Source organism: Nasonia vitripennis, chromosome 2, assembly GCF_009193385.2.
Source record: "Nasonia vitripennis strain AsymCx chromosome 2, Nvit_psr_1.1, whole genome shotgun sequence".
Classification (NCBI taxonomy): domain Eukaryota; kingdom Metazoa; phylum Arthropoda; class Insecta; order Hymenoptera; family Pteromalidae; genus Nasonia; species Nasonia vitripennis.
Window position 1 is genome coordinate 13,359,588 of NC_045758.1, and position 17,243 is coordinate 13,376,830.

The 17,243-nt window shown below is 49.7% G+C and overlaps 1 protein-coding gene across 11 annotated transcripts in view; it reads left to right on the plus strand.

Moving 5' to 3' along the window:
- Window positions 1-17,243, plus strand: part of LOC100122125 (afadin) — a 73,278-nt gene that overhangs the window by 22,432 nt on the left and 33,603 nt on the right. For all 11 annotated transcript variants that reach the window (XR_004226574.1, XR_004226575.1, XR_004226576.1 and 8 more), the window contains exons 2-6: window positions 2,154-2,265; window positions 4,282-4,474; window positions 6,985-7,275; window positions 9,748-10,031; window positions 11,619-11,718. Coding sequence is in view for 8 of the 11 variants with exons in the window: in XM_031922542.1 (XP_031778402.1) it covers window positions 2,154-2,265; window positions 4,282-4,474; window positions 6,985-7,275; window positions 9,748-10,031; window positions 11,619-11,718 (980 nt within the window). In the remaining 3 variants the exon portion in view is untranslated. The remainder of the gene's footprint in view (window positions 1-2,153; window positions 2,266-4,281; window positions 4,475-6,984; window positions 7,276-9,747; window positions 10,032-11,618; window positions 11,719-17,243) is intronic.

Consider the following 17,243-nt stretch of genomic DNA (forward strand, 5'->3'; position numbering starts at 1 on the left):
CACTCAAACGCATACGCGCGCGGAGAGACGTATAATCCGGCGCATCCTGCATCGTAATTCGTAATTTCCCGCGCGCTCTCTCCTCTACCGTTACGCGCGCCGCGTATGCGGACTTTTAAATCGGCCAGTGTGACGGAAAGGACGGCCGGCGCAAATCGCTCGCATTCCCCATCTCTCTCTCTCTCTCTCTCTCTCTCTCTCTCTCTCTCTCTCTCTCTCTCGTGCATTGTGTGCTAATGAGACTCCGACTCAGCGGATCGGAGAGTCAGCCCTGTGATTCCGTCGACGCTTTGTGCGCGTCGCCGGGGAGTCTTTGCGAGAGATGCCCCTGTATTACAGAGAGGGGACGTCTATTAGCACCTGGACACTTCTCGCTCATGATCGTCGGTCGTCGTCGACCACCTACTACGCGGTGCTTCTGATTTGTATAGGAGGAGGAGACGTTTTGAAGTGTCCAGCGTGCGGAAAAATCTGTAGATTTTGAATTATAAGCAGAGCAAACAGCCGCTGCAGCTGCGACGAATATTCATAACGGTTGCGTTCGAGCAGCGCGCGCGCGCGACGACGGGAGAAATTGTTTATTTTACGCGCGAGGCTGAATAAACACTTCTTTTGCGCTCGATATTGCAGCTCATCTTCATTAAAATTATCGCTGCGCGTGTCCGTTTTTAATGCACGCGCGCGTTTGTGTCGCACGTCGAGAGAGAGTGAGAGAGAGAGAGAGAGAGAGAGAGAGAGAGAGAGAGAGAGCTCGAGTGACATTAATACATACGGCACACGCAGTCAGTGTATTTATCATGTTATATTTGTTTAAAATATAGAGGTAGAAGCTGCTTCGATGTTGATACAATTTCGCAGGCTTTTTGCAAAACGCATTCGTGACCCGAATGTAACGATGATGTAGTAATTTATTATTATTATTGATCATGTGCGGGTTTATACATAATCAAGCGCGACGAATATGTGACGAATTACAGCTCGGAGCTTTTTAATGGATATCCCGCTTTAATATCTTTTAATTAGCAAATTTATTGCATATTATAGGGAGCTATATGCGAATCCCGATACACGGTGTGCGATGGCAAGAGAAAAAGCGTCGACCTCGTTTTCTTTCGCCGCAGCAAGGAAATATCTCTAATACCGCCTGATGCGACTTTAATAGTGAAAATCGCGAAATAATACAATATAAGCCAGCACGCAGGCCACGGGGATACTGACTAATGTAATATTTCGATATCGGAAAAATACTTAGGACTGTCTGACTCTCGACAGACAGAACGGCCGCATCGACGTCCCGTCGCGAATCAATGCTCCTTATCGTCAGGAGAAAGGGATCTTCCCACGAGGCATCAGTACAGCGATTTTCTTTTTATCGAAAGAAATAATAAAACCCGCCCACCGTAACTGTACCCAACAAACGTCGGCCGATTTTTTTCTGCGAAGCGCACAATGAAAAAACAACAGCGGCCCAATTAAAACCGTCATCGATCTATCCTCGCCCACGCGAACACTCGTGTATATCTCCATCATCGACGATGATCCTCTATATAGACGGCTGCCGCGCGTATACTCGTGAAAAAATAATTAGACCATATCCCACGCGCGCGAGAGATCCGTCAGCCATTAACAGCGGCAATTAGTCGAGCGCAATTTCGAGCTCCAATTTCGTCGTTAAAAGCTGCGTATACTCATATCGGCTTCTATTGTTGTTTCCTGGGCCTGCTCGAAAAAAGCGTTACTGCACGGAAAAAGCAGTTAGTCCGAAAAGACGCGTCGAGCCGAAAACTTGTCGGAGCTAGGAAAGAAGAAAAGGGGCGCTGGCGCAGTCGTCTAATTAATTAGAATCGCCGGCTCCTCGTTGCTCTCGCGACCGTGACGAGCCTCGCCCGCTCCTCTACGCAACTCTCTGCGCGTAAATACACAAGACGACACTGCAGCGAGACAGAGAGAAAGAGACGTATAAGGGCAGGGCTCGTCACGGCCGTTTAAGCCCGGCGTCGTTTTTTGCGCTCAACGAGCAGTGACTAGATAGCTCGAGCTATATGCAGCGACTCTCGTGCGTCCCTCTCTCGCAATTATCTAATTAAACATCCTTGGCCCGGTTCGTACTCTCTATCTCTAACCCGAGCTACGTCTCCTCTTTCCTGTTTCAGAATGGCTGCGGAAGCGGCGAGCAAGAAGGCCGAGCGCGAGGCCCTCCGCGGCGTCATCCAGCAATGGAACGCCAACAGGCTGGACCTTTTCGAGCTCTCCGAGCCGAACGAGGTGAGTACAAACACACATCTCCCTTCCTCTACCCTGGCTCTTTATGCAGTGTATGTATAACCAGCCAGTGTGTCCGTGTGCATACGGCACGTGTCCGTGTGTACACAGAGCGACATATACACACTGTCAAAGGCGGCGCTTTAATTATGCAAGCCGCGCTGCACGGCGTCGACTCCAAGGCGCGAAATTCCAAGCGGCTGTCCTGGATTTCTCGGGAGAACTGCACACGCCTGCTGCCCGCAGAAGACGCACGTGTGCAATGGGAGAATCCGTGAGCGCCGGCGTCTGCCTTACCTGCGCGCGCGCGCACACACACACGCACACACACACTCTTTCGCCATTATAGACGAGTTTTCTTTAGGACCGCGCGCGTATACGCTCTCGTCTGCTGCATGCAGCGGCCTTTGAGCTTGAATTTCGCGATATGAGAGCAGCGGTTCTTTGAAATTCCGATGCGCTGCTTTTGACTCTTCGAGGCCGATGAATCATGCATCCGGACCGCGCGCGCGGGGCACGAACTAGGATTTTTTTTCGACGGCTGCGCTTCGCCAAGGGATTTATCATCGTTGCGTATCGTATCGAATGTTACAATAATAATTTACGACCATATCAACATTGTACACATCGTATACGGTTTCCGGATACTCGCTAACGAATGCTCGAGCCAACGACTGCTATTTGTACGGATGCTCGGATAAATGATCTAATTAGAGCCGACGGGAAACGTTATATACCTACGTGCATGCGGGCCGAGTTTCGCTTTGAAAGAATATAACTATATGTATATATACAGCGCGTGTCCGAGAGAGCGGGATGAAATTATATTCCCGCGCTTTAACCGCTCGTTCTCGCGGGGGCAGCGTAGAAAAAAAAATACATAACGAATCCGATTCAACTTTCGCGAATGAAAGGTATGCACTCGAAACTTTGTTTGGCGACGGCGGCCAGGGGAAAAAATTGATAAAACCGGACTACACATTATATAAAATATCGCTCTCGCGGCGCACACTCCAGAGCTTTCCAATATTTAATTTTTTAAAACGTGCCCTCTCTCCGCGAATGAGAGGGAAAAATTCTAGCTCTGCAAAAACGCGCTTGTGTTCGTCGTCGGCTAGCTGTAATAAATTGAACAAATAAAAATCCCCGAACGACAACGTTGCATTGCTCACACATCGCGTCAGAGATAGGAGGCACAAAAAGGGACGATAAAATTCATTTTTAAAGGGTAAATACAGGGGGGCTGGCACGTAACGCCGTCCGTTTTGACGTTTTAATCCTTCCGAAATAGTCTGTATAGTCGCGCCCCGCGCGGTGTCTGCGGCCACTCGTGCGGCTGTTTAGATACGACGTCAAAGCATTAAATTCGTTAAGGCAGCCCATCGTCGTCGCCTTCGTCGTCGTTGGCGGAAACTCATAACAGGCGCGCGCGCAGCCGTCACCATCAGCTGACTCGATTGTAAACGCGAGCGCGCGCAAAGACGTCCTCGAAAAGGGGCCAACTTTTCCTGCCAATTAGTCGGCCGCTTTTTTCTCTGCGGAGTCTCGTCAACAACAGCCGCGGTAGACTTCGAAGGAGAGGAGCGAAGAATCTCGGCTATACACGCTGGATTGTTTTGACACCAAATACCATGTCGCGTCTTCGCGTCGTGTGTATAGCTGGCGTCGCAGCAACCATTCGAATTTCATTAGCCGCGTTGGCGCGTAACGCGAGAGCTCGTAACGAGCTTGCGGTTTGCCCTTCTCGGCACTGTGGCAGCTGCTTCTCGTTTCTCTCTCTCTCTCTCTCTCTCTCTCTCTCTCTCTCTCTCTCTCTCTCTCTCTCTCTCTCTCTGTATATGCATGCATTACGCGGAGCTTCGGTGTCTCTTATTAATTCGAGCTCCTCCGCTCGACGACGTCTCCGGCAAAACGATACGCCGCCGCAGCTATCTCCGCGCGCAAAGAGAGCGAGACGGGGCTGACACGCGTATAATGCCTGTACATACAGCATAATAAGGTGTACGATGACGATTGCAGGACCTCGAGTTCCACGGTGTGATGCGGTTCTACTTCCAAGACAGCGGCCAGAAGGTGGCGACCAAGTGCATCAGGGTGGCCTCGGACGCTACGACCCAGGCAGTCATCGAGACGCTCATCGAAAAATTCCGTCCAGACATGCGAATGCTCTCGGTGCCGGAGTACGCGCTTTACGAGATCCACGAGAACGGAGGTGAGTGCTTTCGCCGATAAAAACGGCTATACGATTCGCGTCGCTTTATGTCCAAGGCTCGCCGCTGCCGCCCTCCGATTATGAGGATTATGATGTGCCCAGCTTCCACTGGCTTTACTTTATACACCCCGGCGATCGAGGCGTGCTGCTCTCTTTTTTTTCATTTTATTTTTCCTCCCTTTATTGTGTACTTGCTCGTTCACTTCGTGCGCGACAGGAGAGAAAGGAGTGAAGCTGCCTTGCTTCGCGCGCCGCGGTTATACGACGTGCGTGCAGGCGCATGAAAAATTGCGTCTCTGAATTTACGAGCTAAATCGCTGCCGGCCGGGATATAATTCTATATAGAGCTATACCCGCGCACTGCATCTCTCGAGACGGATATAGAGAGCCACGGTGATCAATGGTGAATTTTAAGCGGGTCTTAACGGCAAGTGCCACTCCTCCCACCCCCTGTTCCTCCAACTTCGTACTCTCTGCTTTCGAAAATATCTTTTGTTCCTCCGCGCATCTTCCACGCTCTCTGCGCGCTACTGGGAGATAGTTACTTTGCGAGAGACGAATGCCCTCTCTTGCTCGCTCCTCTGACGTTTCCTCCGCAGTAGCGACCAGTCCTTTGACTCCGATGTCGAACTTTTAATGATCGAAATTGAAGTCAGCGCTCACTTGGGAAAAGTATTTTTGCAGATGGGGAAATTCTTTTCCGACCATCAGCCAATTTGCGCAGCTTCGCTTCCATGCTCTCTTTCTCTTATTTTTCGGCGGCTAGAACAACGCTTCCACTCTGATAGAATTTCTCGAGATATAGCGAGAGAGAGAGAGAGAGAGAGAGAGAGAGAGAGAGAGTGGAGCCGACGGATTTAACGTAATAAAATACGACGGGATCCGATGCCGGGACGACGATATCGCGCGCGCTCGAGATATTTTATAAAGGCCTCGGAGTTAATTTCTAACGATCATTTTCGTAATTCGAGGAAAATTATGAAAGTTTGCTCGCGACTACTATACTATACTCTCCGCTCGCAGCTCTCTCGAAAGTTCGAAACTTTGTCTGGGATTAAACGAAAGTGACATTAATACCATAATCTCCGGTGCGGTGCGCTTCGCTGCAGTTGGAATCATGAACCGGTTAGAAACGAATACGCACACTTTCCACGGATCGATTTACCGTGGGATTGTTTTTTTACACGTCGATGGCGAGATAATCAGATCGAATCGATGGATCGCGAAAATTCGTATACCGGCGATTTTCACGACCGCTTGAAGCTTATATTCTCTCGCGAGAAATTTGCCACGGGCTACTCCTTTACAAAACCGATGCGCATGAATGTTTAAGTAAGCCATTCGATTTTCTCCCGGAATATATAGTAGCTCGCTGTACAGCGTGCTCGATAAAATTCGCGAATTCGTCGCTCTCTCGCGTAAAGCTCGCTGATGGGATGAATTATTTATCGCGATCCATCTAATATAAAAGCGCGGTTAAAATATTCCACGCGAAGTTGATGAGTATCTCGCCGAAACGCTTATAAGATTACGCATCGCTCGGGTGTATATAGCTGAGCAAATAAGCGCTTAAAATGAAGGTATTAATTAGTCCGCGCGCGTAAATTGCCTAGAAAATCGGGCTCTAAACTCGACGCGACGGTAAATGAAAAACAGCTTTTCGAATTTCGAAATTCGAATTTCCCGCGAAACCGATTACCCGCAGTCAAACACAGGCTTTCGAATGTTATGAAAAGTCGCAGGCTACCACGCGACGTCCCCTGTACAGTTGATTCAATAAAATATCCGCCTCTCCCTTCCGACTCCGTGTAGCAGCAGCAGTGGCGGCGGAACCTCATATGCGCCGGCAATCGTTTACTTTGGCCGCAGGCAAAATAAGCAATCCTGCGCTCCTTGGCGTAGGGCTTGCGCCTGCTGCTGTAAAGTCCACGACAGTTTCTATTAAAATCTCAAAGCCTCGGCACAACGCGTAAATCTCGTGCGCTATGCTGCTGCTGCTGCCGCTGAAATTCCACTCATCCAACCTGACGTCGCCGGTCTTAGCAAGCTTGGCACTGGATTAAAATTATAACTGTATATCAACTGCACGCTTCTCGCAGCTTTTTTCTCGATTTCAATTTCGCTCGCTCGCAAAGAGACAGAGAGAAACTCCCTGTCGATGGCAAATCAATTTTTGTATTCAATTTATTCCGCGAGCGGTGTATGCGGATTCCTCTTAAGCGGGATCTGCATGTATTATCCCGGATTAAATATATAACCAAAGCAGCAGCGACGACTTTTCTTTCTATGTATCGGAAATGGGAGAAAAGATTGCTGTTCAATACTTGAAACGAGGTTTTTGTTCCGTACGGCAAATCGAAAGCGCGCGTGCCATGTACAATAAACTCGTTGAGGGACATGCAGAGAGAAAACTTTGTTATTGGTATTGCAGTGTATTCCGAGAATAGCCTCGAGTCAGCAAAAAAAAAATGGTAACCAGTTTCGCGAATAATATTGCTTTTGACCCACAGAGGAGCGCAAGCTCGGCCTGGAGGAGAAGCCACTTCTGGTCCAGCTGAACTGGCACATAGACGACCGTGAGGGTCGCTTCCTTCTGCGGCGCATCGACGACAAGACCAATGCCCAGGGCGTCGGGTTCGCCGAGGCGTCGAGCTTCCGGCGCAAGCTCAGCAAGCGCGAGAAGAAGCAGATGAAGAAGCAGGAAAAGCTCAGCAGGCTCAAAAGCGCTGGAGCAGCCAGTGAGCAGGACGAGAACGCGGCGCCGCTCGACCAGAACGGCGTCGCCGAAAAACTCTACACAGGTGAGTCAGGTCTCTTATCGCGGAGTCGTGTAGTCGAGCGATAAGAGAACCTTCTCGGCGATGAACAAAGTCTAATTATAAAGCCTCGCGTCGGTGCTTTGTTCGTCGCGCTAGCGATAGACAGACGCGGAGAAACTTACGTAACTGCGCGATTATATCGTTGTTATTGCTGGAAAATATCCGCAACTATCGTATGCGCGAGAGACTCGTTGAATCCCGTCGCCGATTGCGTATTAATAGATCGTGATGCGGATACCTATCCATAAAAGCGCGTGTATAATGTCTCTCATCGAGCGATCGTTAATGGACTCCATCTATATTCGTATACTCGCAAAGCTCGCGCGCGCGCACAATTGAATTCTCGTACCTTCATGCGCGCGCCTCGAATTAACGCTAGATCAAGCTGCGACAATAGCGAACGGAAACTCTTTTTCTCATCTAATTGGATTTCGGCTATTTAATTTCGATTATTTTCGGCAAAAAGACCGGCGCTTTTGGCGAATTGCTTTACAAAGGTTCGTCTCGAACACCTCGCTTTCGGCGAAAAAAGGATAAAGAATGTGAAAAAAAGCATCGGGAGCTGAATCGATTGTTCGAAGACTCCTCTCTATACGCCGTGGACCGTCCCGGTGCAATTTACAGCGTCAGTGTGTACGAATGCGCCACTGCGCTGCACAAGGGCTCATCCGAGCGTGAAATTAAAAAAGGAAAAATTTAATTGCTCTCGTAGCAGGGTTGAAAGGGTGATTTCAACCCCGAAACTCCCGCGTGAAAATCGACATCTGTCCATTTACCAAAGACTATTCAAATGTACGCGCAGATGTAGAGAGAGACAGAGAGAGGTAGTGCCGCCGGTTCATTCGATATTCTTTTTTCCTCGCGCTGCTCGCACGATCCTTTAAAGCTCGATCCTTTCACACCGCGCGGCCCCACGTGCGATTCCTGCTATGCCATTTTTCAATTCGCGCGGGCGCTCGCGCAAAAAGCCGGGAAAATAAAAGCGGCGAACTTTTCGCGGTCGATCCGACGACGGAGAGTAGTAATAATGGTAATAAAAGAGCTGCACACACGAGTATATAGAAATACTCGCGTACGGAAAGCAGTGTGTGTGTGTGTGTATAGCGTTGTTGTGCGGCGTCCCAGAGCGGCGCATCGATTAGCCGGCTCGCGGTTGCCAGGAGCTCTCCGCTATACTCCCTTAAAGCCGTCTCTCGCTCTCTGTCTCGCAGCTTATACTCGACGTCGCGGCTCTGACGTCGAATCGATAATTCCCTAATCGGCGACAGTGCCAGCGATATACCGGCTGCTGGCGTCGATCCGCGAGAGAGAGAGAGAGAGAGAGAGAGGGGGGGGTAGAGTATAGTGAACCGGAGAACTCTGTACCATCGCGCGCGCGGTCTATATATTATATATAGGCCACGCGATTCGAGAGCTAACAAAAACATGCGCTGCTGTCTGTCTCTTTCAGTTGATTCTCTCCGCTCGATCGGGATTACGGGAGAGAGAAGAGGATTCCTGGCCGTATATAACGTATACTCTATTATACTCGATCGTCGAGGCGAGAAGAGCCGGGACGTATAGTGGATTAGAGTTGGCTTTTTATCGCCACCGACTGTTTTCGCGGATATGATATGCAGGTGCGCGGATACATATCGAAGAGTGAATTTTTAGGAGCTGGCGATCGTCTCGAGGATGATTGAAAAACTCCGCGGCGTTTTGCGCGCGCTCAGGAGACGGAAGTTAATTGCCGGGAGTGAGTAAAAAATCTTCCGGGTGTATGGCACGCGCTTATGCTGGAGTTGTAATTTGCGAAGTTTCGAGAGAGCGCTGCCAGCATAGTTAACGGAGCGCTGAGTGTGTGTGTAACTTTAGTCGAGATTATTAAGAGAAAAAGTGAGGGCGAAGTATTTTTCGTGCTCGTACAAGAAGCGAACGCGAAACTGCGTCGGGAATTCGAAAAGTCAACGGAGATCCTTTAGCGCCTCTCTCTCTCTCTCTCTCTCTTTCTCTCTCTCGCTGAAATAATTTTCCTTGACCCCGTTCGACGGGAAAAGAGAGCTTGAAAGAAGAGCTAAATAGACTTTCATCGCGTTTCGATACAAACTTTTTCAGCTTCCTCTCTTTCTCCGCACTCATCATCACCGCACACACACAGCCAGCACAATTTGTAAAACCCGCGAGCCGCAACTTTCATAACGAACTCGCGCTGGAAAAATCGTCCAAACTTCCGTAAATTACTCTCTCAAGACACGGTATTCTTTACGACGAGAGAGCGAGAGAGAGAGAGAGAGAGAGAGAGAAAGGCGAGACCATCTCCCCGGGTAATGCCGTTTTCAATTAAACCCCATCGGTTCTCGTGAAAAGTTCGGATAATTAAACGGCGCCGCTACCACTGCGCGTTCCTTTGAGTGCATTAAAGCTCCCCGACTCTATATCCCGTCTGACGATGAACATTTCCCCGTCTGTCCGCAGAGCTGCCGGAGACGAGCTTCACGCGCAGCATCTCCAACCCCGAGGCGGTGATGCGTCGTCGACGACAGCAAAAGCTCGAGCGCAAGCTTCAGCAGTTCCGGAGCAAGGACGGCGGCCCGGACACCGGAGGCACCCTCAAGATCTACGGCGAAGCTTTGTGCAAGGACGTGCCGTACAAGACGCTGCTGCTGAGCATAAGGGACTCGGCCGCACAGGTCGTGAGGGAGATGCTCGCAAAGTACGGCCTCGAGAAGGTCGACCCGCAGCAGTACTGCCTCGTTCAGGTAAGCGGAGCTTGATCGATATTTATGTGCAAGCTAGCTGTATATACTCACGGCAGATAAGTGCTCTCGATGACGGCATACACACGCGTGTGTACACTTTTCAGTCGCTTAACTTTGCCACTTCTTCTCCTTCTTCGCCTTCTTCTACGTCTTCTTCTTCTTCTGCCTCTTCTTCACGCTGCATTAGTGTTTTTGTTGCTGCACGGAGTGGAAAGTTCGTCGCTTAGGATAACGCTTCGCTCTCGCTCCGCGGGGGATAATGACGCGAGTTTGGAAATTTAAAATTGCGGCGGAGGGAGCTTTTTTCCCGCTGATGCAGCTGAGCTCCGCGCCGTGCCTATAATGCTGTTTATCGAGCGTGCTCATAATACGCGCTCGGTGTTTTGGGAGCCGAGCACGTTTTGCGAGCGCGTGTGTGCACTACGTCTACTTAGTCTATATTATACAGTGGGTAATTCAATCGAGGCCGAGTGTGCAGCGCGTAACGGAGCGTGTGATTCGCGCTTATTATTGCAGCGTCGTTTAGAAGCTGAAAGTAAATACCGTGGAACGAGCGAGAGAACGAAGCGCATCGCTAATTGACTTTTAAATACAAAGTGTACATGAGTGCTGTTCGTCGCTCTGAAACAACTTCGATAAATTTCATTACACTTTCCCGCGGAATTGAAAACCTCGACGAGCTCCTCTCGAGCCGGTTAAATAACCAACTCCATCCTCTTTGTGCAATGCTAATTTACGTAATCCCCGGGAACGCGCGCAGGAATAAAAACGCCGGCCGTCAACTCTCTCGCGTGTAGGTACGTACCTCGTCGAGCATTGTGCAGAACGAAACTCGCGCCGCGCGCTCGTCACGCTCGATAAGGCAGCTACAAAAGCACCCGCGCGACTGGACGCGGCGATTTCTGTACTGCCGGAAAGCGGTCGGTAATGCCGGGAGCTTGGAGGGAAAAGCTCGAGGCGAAAGGCGCGCCACCTCTTATTCGGGAAATCGCTTCGCCGTCTGTGAGTCTTTTATCGCGCACCACTATTCCTCTCCTTTTTTTATCGCTGTGTGTGTGTAGCAGTTCGGGGCAGGACACAATTAAATTACGCTAGAGCTTTGTTAGTCGGGAGTCGGATCACATGATTAAAAAGCTTTTACTCGGGCGATGGAGCTTCGGAGAACTGGAAAAAAGCGATAGTGCACGCGCGTATAGAAGTTTCGTTACGCTTCGATACGGTAATTGATTTTCCGCGCGGGATGCGAATGAACGAGCTCGTTTCACATTCGAAAATCGCGCTTTTTTTGACGAACAAAAAGAGAGAGAGAGAGAGAGAGAGAGGTGGGAGACTCGAGTTAGATTAAATTCTCGCGGCGTCGTAAAAATGCAAAAAGGGATTCGCCGCGCTCGGAATCAGCTGAACGAGCTGAAAAGTTCTGGCCGAGGGCCAAGCTTAATCCTCCGGAATTCCGCTAATGCCGCGCGCTGCTGTTGTTATTTTTTATTCTTCTCGGCGATACTATGAAACCTGTTTTTCTGTCGCTGTGGCTGGAATATTCGAGATACGAATAAAAAAATTAATCCCACGTATTGTGTGTTCACACAGGTCAACGGAGAGAATGCGAACGGAAACGCGCATCAGGAGTACATTCTCGACGATGACGAGTGTCCCCTGGCAATTCTCATGAACCATCCGTCCACGAGAGGTGAGTCACATATACACCACGATATTCTCTTTTATTTTTTGCATTTCGATTATTACCAACGATGCTGCGCCGCAGTAATGTAAATCGTGTGTGCGCGCCGATTGCGCTGATGAAAAATAATATGGTATCTACAGCGCAGCGCGTGTGTGTCTGCGCATGACTTCCGCACGATAATTGCACGCGCGCGCGCGCTCGAAGGCAATATTTATTTACCTCGTTCGATTATTGGGATGCGTTTGTTAATTACGATAATTATCGACGAAATTAACACTCATCTTGTCGGAGTGCAGGGACGAGCGCACTCGGCGTTAATTTAATAACTTTAATCACGTCGTTGTTTATTTTTGTCGATAAAGCCGTCTTTTGCGCGAAATTTGATTAGCAGATTTTGCCGTAAACGCACTCCATTGTATGCTTAACACGGAAAAAGGATTCTTCGACGTAGAGGAAGCGTCTTGTTAGAAATGAAAGTGCGTTGCATAATGCCACTCGCTCTCTCGTGCACACAGCAATAATAAAGTGCTCGTGCACCCCGGAGATTGCTATTCGCCAAGGAAAAATTCTTCGCGCACAGACGTATATATACATAAGCCCATTATTACGGCAAACTAGAAAATTGCACAATTAAAGCCATCAGCTATAATTAAACACATTAGTTTTTGCGCGAACCGCGTATACGCGCTCGCTCTCTATCTCGAGTGCGCCATTAAATCTCGTTCGCGCGCTCGTAGCGAAAAACGCGTACGAATTCGACGGGAGAGCTGCAGGAGAAACGGCGAATTTTCACGAGTATTAAAGCGATCGAAAAGTATTAAATTTACAACCGGCTCTCTCTCTCTCCCACGCGCATATACGATTTCCGCGAAGAGCGCCGAAAATTCATATCTCGCGCCGCTGCGCTGGACAATACTCGTCCGGCCATATAATATTTTATCGTCGCCGACCGCTTTGACGTACACACCTATATACGCGCGTACACGCAATCAATTTGTCCAAGTGACCTGGAAGGGGGGGGGGGGGTCGATCATTATTTTTGGCCGCGCTGCAGCCCTTTCGATAACAGCGTCGCGCGAAAATCACTTTAGCCCCTTCAATTACAGCTCGCTCTCGGGGCAAGAGTCTTTTCTCGAGTGGATAAATTCTCCACCTCCCCCGCAAAAGCTATGGAAATTCTTCAGACGCTTTTCTTTCTTCCGCGCTTACGCAAATTAAATATACGTAATTGCGTTACGAGCGCCAGCTCAAGCTCGCGCATGTAATTACTCGAGCCGCTGCTGGTGCAGCAGGTCAAATTTGAATTTTCCGCGTGTACGGGAGGGAGAAGGTTATTTCAAGCACGCGCGCGCGTGTTTGCGTTCGAAGATTTTTATGTGCTTTTATTCCACCCTAGCTCCAGGAGGTCAGATTGATGGGCTGCGTTGACGTATTTCGGAGTTTTTGCGTCGCGAAAATTTTAATTTACAGAGATGGGGAGTGTGCGGGGACTATCCATCACCTCCGGCGCGAGCTTCCATACGGTGTGTATAAGTATAAAAAGAAGGAAAAGCGCGACAAAAGTGGATGAATGTAAAACTCCCTCAGCCGTAAAGCTCAAAAATCTTTCATCCGCACTCGGGCCGCAAACACGCTCATCGGCTCGCGTCCCTTGCCGTAAAGCTTTCACGAGGGCAACATCTCTCTCTCTCTCTCTCTCTCTCTCTCTCTCTCTCTCTCTCTCTCACTCTCTCGCTCCGGAATTCCCGAAGCCCGCAGCCCCATGAAAATCCTCCACTCGTACCCCTGATCTTTATCGCGTCGTCCGTTCGCTCTCGAGTTCCATCAAACTTCAACCCTTGTCGAATATCCGCATCTCTCGAAAAGCTGCGCGAGCATATCGCTTCATGAAGAGTACACCCAGAGCTATGCTTCAGAAGAGATTATAACGCGCGGAAGCGGCGCTCAAAGCTACTAGCTGCTCCGCACATACACGCGCGTGTATCGGAACCCGCGTGGAATTAATGCGCACTGCCGGAAATTCCCGTTTCATCCGGCAATTAAAGGACGACAAAAGCCACTGGGAGAGAGCATTCGCGCGCAATTTCGTTAGAGCCGGCTACGCTACGAGGCGTGGAAGCAAGGGGGAGAGAAAGAGAGAACTATAATACTGTCGGCGCGCACCTGCGAAATCTCTGCGGCTTGTCGGAGGGAGGTTCGTATACGTTATACGTTATACATAGGAGTGCGCTATGTACGGGGGGAAGGAGGCAGACTCGACGAATTCCTCGGATACTTATTGCCCGTGGAATTCTTGCGCTGCGCGGCGCGAAGAGCTCCGGCGGAATTAGTTTGCGAGTTGTGCGTTTGGGAGCTTTTTTTCGGATTGTTCCGCGTACTGCATTCTGGGAATTTTGAAAATTCGAAAGCTCTATCCGAACCGCACAAAGGAATAAAGCACTCGCGAGTATAGAGCGCGCACTCGATTTAAATTTATTAACGGTAACAAAAGCTCTTGAAAACATTCAGGAGCGGAGCCACCGCACCGCCGCCGGGAGCATCGTAATTCAAGAAAGGAGAACTTCGGCCCGCCCAGGTCGCAACGAGAAAACTCGATGAAAACGAGAAAAGTCGCGGCGGTGCGCGTATTTTTTTACGGAGGATGTACACTTAGCGGGCTTCATATCCTCTTTCTCTCTCACTCGTTGCCGTAAAAATTGCCGACGAGAGAGCTTACTATATACGGGTCGGCGCAAGTTGTTTGCGGGCTCGTAATTTGAATTTTCAAGATGCAGTACCGCTCGCGCTCACGCGTGCAAAGGGAATAAATAACTACAAAGCCCGGCTGCGCGCGCACGCGCGCCGTAACCATAATTATAAGCTCATTCATCTCCTTTTGGATTTCGCCTTCCAGCACCGCAGAGCTACGAGCGGCTCTACGATCTTCGTTATTTTCATTTCCGACTAGCACATAGTGTATAATAACGCGATATATTCTTTCGCCGCTGCGGGGATTAGAGCTATTGCGTATATGGAGAGAGGAGGAGGGCGAAATCGGAGCTTTGATGTTGCCATTATACAAATTCGCTTAATTAGATGCGCACTCGTGATGATATTCGTAATTCGGAATAATCTCGGGCTATGTAAATACGCGGCTCCGCAGTGTGTATGGTAATGAAATTAGCAGCTCAAAGGCACAACTTAAATTTTCCACAGCCAGCAGCAGCAGCAGCGGCAACTAGAAGAGCTCTAACTGTGCCGAGGATTTAGCTGATTGCGATGCGAGGAAAAAGAGTGGCTGACGTTTATACGTCGTTTATACGAGTACATCTCCGCGAGTAGCTGTGTACACTCGAAAGCGCAGTGCGGGTGTATGGAGCACTCGACGAAAATCCTCCCGACTCTCCTCCGAAGAATCTCTCCGGCCACTTAATTTCGCGGCGGCGCACAGATCCGAGGAACGCGACTTGTCCCGAGCTCGCTTGCATAACTCGGCATAACGGTTGCGCAACGGCAATATTGACGCTCTGCAGCAGCAGCAACAGCAGCTCTCTAGCGACTTAATGAGAATACTCTGCTCTCCTCTGCGTCCGGGCGTGTACACACTGTATATGTATAACGATCGCACGCGCGGATGCCAATTTTCTCTCGAGTTCGGCGCAGCCGCACGGCTCGTCGACTATTATTCCTTCATTACGGATTCGCTCCGATATCTGCATAGCGAAGAATCATCCCCTCCGCCTGTAATAATGTAAGCCTTTCTTTTTGCTCCCGTCGCGAGAGCGGACTATTTTACAGCGCGGAGAGATGGATCTTCTTAAGCGACTCGCTGTTTGAAGATGGAAATTCGCTGTTTGGACAGTCGGGCTGATTCCGACATTGTTTTCCCGCGCGATTACATAAAGCTTCTTTTCGTATAATTCATGTGATTCGCTTGCGGAGGACGATTGAAAAAGATTCGCTTATAAAGGAGAGAGAATATATGTACGCGACGAGTGTATACTATACGTCACAGAGTCTAATGGGATTTCCCTCGCGTATACGCAGCACCGGGGGGAGGGAGAATTATTTTCATTCGATTTCCATTTTCCTCGGCGGCGGCGCAAACAAATATCGGTAATGGACTGTGCTCGAGTGTATAGCGCGCGTGCATAAACCGATACACACCGACACAGAGAGAGAGAGAGAGAGAGAGAGAGAGAGAGAGAGAGAGAGAGAGAGAGACTTATACACACCACACAATGGCCAAGCGGTCGATATGCGCGTGTAAATCGTCCCGGAAAGGAAATTGGTGCGCGCGAGCTTCGAGGTCAGTCTCGGAGCGCTCCATAAACGCCTAATCAGCGATTTGCTCCTCTAATGCCGTATTAGAAAAAGCATCAGCGACGCTAATTAGAAGTTAATGCGGCGTCTCGTTAAACCTTCGGATTACCGCTGATGCTTTTAACGAGGACTAACGACTCTTTCTCGAAAAAGCGATAGACATCTCGCCTACTCGCTTACTATACGCATTCAAAACGCTGTACGTGTATACGCTGCTCCGTTTTCAATTTGCCGATAAGAAACAGAGCATCAGGGCCTCCGGAGAGAGGGTCATTTTCGAGATCGGCGATAGCGCTCGCGCGCGTCAAACTATCGGCCAACTGTCCTTTTTAATCAAGATCTCATCTCTGCGCCGTGTACACTCCCTCTGAATGGCGCACTTTCATGCCCGCGACCGCGAAAATCGATGCTCCGCTCACGTTATACACGTGTGCTGTATATCCTTGCCCCCCTCCGATTGAATGTAAACTTTGCAATACAATGCAATCCCATTTAGCGGCTCCTCTATAGCAGCGCGAATATACAGGCCGCGCAGCGACTACGAAAGCTCTTATTCTCCGGAGCCACTCGACTCGGAAGTCGCCGAAGGACATAATGCAAGTCGAGTGCAGCGCGCGAGTGCGTTCAGCCCGTGCTATATATGTATGTATACGCGCGCTAGAGAGCGTCGCGGTTAAAAGAAAAACAAAGGAGAACTATACGACGGCGGGAGCTTCAAAGCGCTCTCGAGTGTGTAGCCAGTGCCGCCGCCGAATAAAAACAGCAGCAGCAGCGCGCTTGCTCTTTCTCCGCGGGGGATTAAGTGAATTTCCGTTCTTTGAAGCTATACCTATGTGGCCGTCCCAGTGCGAGCGCCGCTTAATCGCTCGAACTTGGACTTTGGCCGTAGGAGCAGGCTACAAGCTCTAAGAGGAGAAAGAAGAAGAGTTGACTTTTTCAATTTGCATGCATTTCCGCGAAAGTTTTAATGAAAGATCTCGGCTGAATTTGCATCGCCTGATTGCCTATCTTGCCGGCGCGGATTTCGCGTGAAAAATCCGCGCGCGCGCGCGCGCGCGAGACACACGTGCGGCGAGGAAGTTCACCTGAGAGAAGCCAACTCGATTCCGAGATTTGCATGAAGATTGCGAATTGATAATTGCCGACGACGGACGGCCGGAATAACACAATTGAAACTGTAACTGCGACTGCGCGCTATATGCCGCGTGCGGCAATTGTAATGTCGTTAG